Source organism: Petaurus breviceps, unplaced genomic scaffold (assembly GCF_028583685.1).
Source record: "Petaurus breviceps papuanus isolate PSGF00001 unplaced genomic scaffold, PetGlider_PUasm1.0 126, whole genome shotgun sequence".
In the NCBI taxonomy this organism is placed as follows: domain Eukaryota; kingdom Metazoa; phylum Chordata; class Mammalia; order Diprotodontia; family Petauridae; genus Petaurus; species Petaurus breviceps.
This window is the reverse complement of record NW_027185655.1, coordinates 36,356,594-36,362,593: the sequence shown is the minus strand read 5'-3', so window position 1 is coordinate 36,362,593 and position 6,000 is coordinate 36,356,594. Positions and strand designations below refer to the sequence as shown.

General features: G+C 37.9%; 1 protein-coding gene across 1 annotated transcript in view; it reads left to right on the top strand.

The window, feature by feature from the left end:
- The window catches only part of COL25A1 (collagen type XXV alpha 1 chain), a 606,174-nt gene that overhangs the window by 564,434 nt on the left and 35,740 nt on the right, over window positions 1–6,000 (top strand). The window contains exon 30 of the mRNA XM_069100257.1: window positions 5,418–5,498. Coding sequence (XP_068956358.1) covers window positions 5,418–5,498 — 81 coding nt within the window. The remainder of the gene's footprint in view (window positions 1–5,417; window positions 5,499–6,000) is intronic.

The window sequence follows — 6,000 nt, the reverse complement described above, 5'->3', positions numbered from 1 at the left end:
AGAGAGAGACAGAGACAGAGAGACAGAAAGACAGAGACAGAGAGAGACAGAGACAGAGAGATATAGAGAGAGACAGAGAGAGAGACAGACAGAGAAAGACACAGAGACACAGAGAGAGAGAGATCCACCCAACCCAGGAGACATGTTGGCAAAGCTTCTACATTGTATTGTGTCAAAAAAAAATGCTTACTTACCTCCAAGACAGCCTCTTTAGAGAATGGGAGCCTACTTCTTAGGAAGCCTGTTATTCCCTTTGAGGACATTCAGACCGTACTGAAGAAAAGTAGAATTGGCAAACCTCTTTCCCTCTCTGAACTAGAGAAATGGTAATGATGTTTATATTCAACAACTCAAGAAATATTTATTTGTGAACTGTATATGAGGTACGGTGCTAGACACCAAGGGAGATTAAAAAAAAAAGATAAACATGTTCTGCCCTCGATAAACTTACAATCTAATTGGGGAGACAAGACATGTATGCACATGTGTGCACACACACACTGCCGCTATAATACATAGCTATTATATGTGTGTATGCATAGAATAAGAAGGAAGGAAACATGAATTTATGAAGTACCTACTATGTGCCAGGAACTTCACAAATTTTATTTCATTTGATCTTCACAACAATCCTGAGAGGTAGATGCCATTATTATCCCCATTTTGTTGTAGTTCAGCCATGTCCAGCTCTTCACAACTCCATTTGAGGTTTTCTTGGCAAAGAAACTGAGGTGGTTCGCCATTTCCTTCTCCAGCTCCTTTGACAGATGAGGAAACTGAGGCAAAGAGGGTTAAGTGACTTGCCCGGGGTCACATAGATAGGAAGTGTCTGAGGCCAGATTTGAACTGAGGTCTTCTAAGCTGCCTAGCTGCCATAATTTTACAGTTTAAGAAACTAAGTCATATAGAGGTTGAGTGACTTGCCCAGTTACACAACTAACAAGTGTCTGAAGCTGGATTTGAATTCAGGTCTTCCTGGCTCTAGGTCCAGTACTCTGGAAACTATTTCACCTAGTTCCCTCATGTACAAATATATTTAACTTACGCTAGTCTACAATAAATACATATGAAAGGTTGCAAAAGTGCCATGGAAACTCCAGGGAAGGAGAGATGATTTATAGGTAGAGGGACCCTAAAAAGCCTTAATGGACAAGGAATCAGGTCTTGAAAGATGGGAAGGATTTCTGCAGGGGGAGAGGGAGCAAGGAAAGAAAGCTAAGGAGGACATTTCAGGTATAGCCATACTTAGGGTTTGGTGTGTATTAAAATTTGACTAGAGGACAGGGTATGAGAAAGGGTGGGTATGAGATAAGGAGAGAGGAAAAAAAGTAAGATAATGTGAAGAGAGTGATGTCACTTGGACTTAATTCACCAGCCAATAAGGTTTTGAGCAGAGGAGTGATACCTCTTGTACATGAGGAAAATCTGACCAGGATTTGAAGGATAGATAAGGGACTGGAGACAGGGAGATGTGTTAAAGAAGAGAATAAGGGAAGAAAATAATCAACTATTAAGCACCTAGCACTGCGCTAAGCCCTTTATAAATAATATCTCCTTGAGCCTCACAACAACCCTGTGAGATAAGTGCTACTATTATCCTCATTTACAGTTGAGGAGACTGAAGAGGTGGTTAAGTGACTTGCCCAAGGTCACATGGCTAATTCAGTCTGAGGCTGAATTTTAACTCGGGTCTTCCTGACTCCAGGTCCAGTTCTCTATACACTGTATCATCTAAGTGGCTCACTGTTTGCACTTGTGTGGGAAAGAGGTGATTAGAGGTTGTATTAGGGCACTGCATAAGGAAACAATGTATATGATACATTGTTCAAGGACTGACAGCCCCAACAGCTAACTGCACTTAAGGAGGGAGAAAGGTATTCCAGTCTTAAATTTTGAGCACAGTGATTGAGTGAATAGTATACAGAAACAGGTCATTTCCTTTCTCTTGGGGATGTAGTGAACCCAAAGGAAATATCTCATAAGCCTGGATAGTGTCTTGGAAACACAAATAGCCAGATATCTGATCTGGGTCCTAGCTGTAGGACATTGGGCATAATACTTTTAATCTTCAGTGTCTCCAGCTATAATTTTTTAATTATCATCTGAAATTATATTATTAAAAAAGTTATCAGTTAAGGTCCCTTTGCTCTTTAAAATGCTATGATTTTATTTTCCACTCTATTTACAAATCCATGGTTAGTTTCAAGTGGATTCTGTTTGCATTATTCAGATTTGATGTTCCTCTGAAACTAGATAGTTTTCAGTCAAATCTTCTTCCCACTTAATTCCCAATTTTCATGAATCAAGACTTCTTACTGAACAATATCACATGAAGAAAGATTGCCTTGTTATTATGGGCTCAATACCATGATTTGGTAATCTATACATATATAAGGCTATGAACCTCATATTGAAATTAGAGGATCAGCCTGACTACCTGAGCTTTTAATGATTCTATTTATTTATTTTTTTTAAGCAATTGGGGTTAAGTAACTTGCTCAAGGTTACACGGCCAGGTGTTTCTGGGTGGATGGTAAGTGTCTGAGCCTGGATTCGATCCCCAGGTCATCCAGACACTGGGGCTGCTGTTCTTACTCGCTGTCCTACCTGGCCGCCCTAAAGATTCTATTTAATTGTTATTTTGCAGAGTTCTCTGAACACAGGAATTGCGTCTTGTTAGACATAAGGGAAATTAAACCAGTAAGGGCCAGGGGACCAGAATGCATATTTCTTCTCCCCTTAGACTACTCTACCCTTAACTAACTTATCCCCTCTTGCAGTATAGCCACAAATTTTTCCATACAGAGAGATACTATGGTAGGTATAATTCTGAAATATTACCTTCCTGATTTTTTGAGGCTGTTCCTGGTATATTTAAAGTCTATACATAAAAGTCACAAAGACTTTGGTTCAGGATTGTCTTTAGTTGACTGCTTGTTAAAGGAAAAAATCTTATCTTCATTTTCCAATCTCATGGAAACTTTAGGTAATTTTGATCTCCCACCTCCCAATGAAAAAAAAAGTACAACAAATTTATATAATTTGACACATTTGTCAGTGTGTCACAGTGCTGGAGTCAGGAGCCCTGAGTTCAAAGCTAGCCTCAGACACTGACTCTGGCTAGTCATATAAACTCTGTGTGCCTCAGTTTCCTCATATATAAAATGGACATAATAATAGCACTTATCTCCCAGAGTTGTTGTGAGGTTCAAATGAGATTATAATTGTAAAACATTTAATACAGAGCATGGTATATAGTAATCACTATACAAAAATTAATGACTATCATTTTATTATATGATATATGATATATATCATATATAACATATTATATGATATAGATTATGTGATTATAAATATATTTAAAAAATCAAACAACTGTCATGACACAAAGTAGGAAGGCATAGCTAGCATATTAAAAAGCAAAGTAAGGCTCCAAAAATCTCTGAAAATGGGTAAATTTAAGCTTAAACCCAAGAAAGGCAAATGTGAAATCCTATGGTTGAGTTGAAGGAATGAACTGGACAAGTGTTTCATAACATAGATATGACCGGATAAGAATTCACATGCAAAAATATGGATTGTGTTTTTGTATGTGCATGATAAACCCAGTATGACTAGAATATGGCAGCCAAAGGGGAAGAAAAGGCAGATTTAAGTTGCATTGAGAGGCATGATGCCCAGAACAATTAGGTAACAGTCCCACTGTTCTCTTCCATGTTCAGACCACATCTGAGGTATATTATAGTCAGTTCTGGGTACCAACTTTCAGGAAGGACTTTGAAAATGTGACCTTTAACTAGGAAAGGGTGGCCAAAATAAAGATGTGCTATGTAATGATAAACTGAATGAAATGGTGATATATTGTCCAGAGAAAAAGAGATTAAGTTGAGAGTGGCCAATGAAGGCTGTTTTCAATCTGTAGTCGAACAGCTAGTATCCAGAGAGAAGAGAGAAGCAATGGGAAGAAGCTGAAAAAATGGAAGATTTAGCCTCAACACAAGGAAAACCCTTGCCAACTGTTAGAACAATCTGAAAACAGAATGGGGAAAGCAGGTGGCTCCATAATGCAAAGAACAGTGCACCTGGAGTTAGGAAGAAGACTTATCTTCATAAATTCAAATCTGGCCTTAGACACTTCCTAGTTGTGTGACCCTGGGCAAGTCACTTAACCCTGTTTGCCTCAGTTTCCCCATCTATAAAATGAGATGGAGAAGGGAAATGGCAAACCACTCCAATATCCTTGCCAAGAAAACCCCAAATGGAGTCACAAAGAGTCAGACATGAATGAAACAATTGAACAACAGCAAAACAGCAGAATAAGCCTCTTCAGGAGGAAGCTGATTTCCCTTCACTAAAGATCCTAAAGCAGAATCTGAATGACCTCTTTTGGGGGATGTCATAGGAGGAAATTCCTGAGTTGGATTAGATGACTTCCAATTCTGTGATTCCATGTTAATGTTTTATTGTACCAATGACTTATATGGGTGTCCCAAAAGCCTTAGTGCAGTTTTAAGTTATTAAAGTTTTAGCTATAATGTTTAATTAAATAATTGATTATTCATTATTTTTCATTTGTTTATTTATGTTAAATATGAAATTAAAGCCATCATATTAGACTTTTAGCTTTAAAGGTATTATAGCTACACTAAGACTTTTAGGACACATCTTAAGCTTCCATTTTATTCTCTCTTTATTCTAATATTAGACATATGAATGACAAAAAAATTTTCTAAAAACTTTATTTTTTTTTACATATGGGATAGCAGAGACTGAAAATAGACATTCTGAGAATTTTGTCTCTACCATTCTAATTCAGCTGCATTAGAAGGCATTTGTACATCTGAGGAAAGCATTGTTTGATGAAGTCAGTGGACTTAGGTTTCCTAAATGGCATTATTGCAGAACATCAGGTCCTCTTTGGGTGAACATAAATGCTTAAAGGTTTAAAGTATCCATCCTTAAGACTCTCCTGCATATTACAGTTTGCTGTTCCAGCAGAATGGGCTTTTGTTAACAAAAACTCCCCCAGCACCTTCTCCTTTGGTTTTTACCAGTACATTTTGCCACAGCTGTGTGATGCAAATATTTCATTTCCAGATGTGAGCAAAGTGGAGGGACATAATCCCACTCTTAAATTAATTCAGTCAGTAGGGTTTTTTCTTCTATGAAGATGATGTCAACAATTCCATGTTCTTTTATTCTATCACACATTTCAATTAACTGATAATCATCCTCCCTCCCCCCAAAAAAACCCATAAATAACTGTATTGAATTGATAAAAGATAATTCTAGCTTGCTTCTGCTGTTACTTAAAACTGCAATTTGCAGCCATTTCTAAGACTGGCTCTCTCTTCTGTTCCCAACTTTAAACACCCATAATAGCAACCAAAATTGGCATTTACTTTTGCATTTAGGGTGAACCAGGGTTAAATGGTCTTAAAGGATTGAAGGGTGACCCAGGTCAAAAGGGTGACAGAGGACCCCTTGGTCTTCCAGTAAGTAAAGAAAACTATTCAATTTTTAGTGCAAATCTCAGACTTGTCTTTCTATTTAGCCAATAACTCTGGTTTACTCAGGAGCACTTAAATGTTGTCGATATTCCTGTTGTGAAAAGCATCATCTTTTGGAGCAGAGCTCAGTCCCATTGGGTTTTCCCTAGAATCTGCATTTTTTGTCACTTTTGCCACCTCATTCAGTTGCATACATGCCAACCCTCCCCATGTACAAGTAAAAGTGTCCCCCTCTTCCCTCTTAAAGCCAACACATTCATTGTTTTGCATGATTCCTCCAAAAAAAATATTCCCATAATTCAGTGTAGATTAAAAGACTTCTGGAAGTTCTTTTTCTCCCCCAATGCCACACTTTGTAGCTCCCCAGCAATTGACTGGCATGCAGTTGATCATTGTTCATGGTGTGAGGACAATGCTGTGTGATCCCCTACATTAATCCAATTGTCTTCTGAATGTTTCATGTTGTTTGTTTTGCACATACCATTCT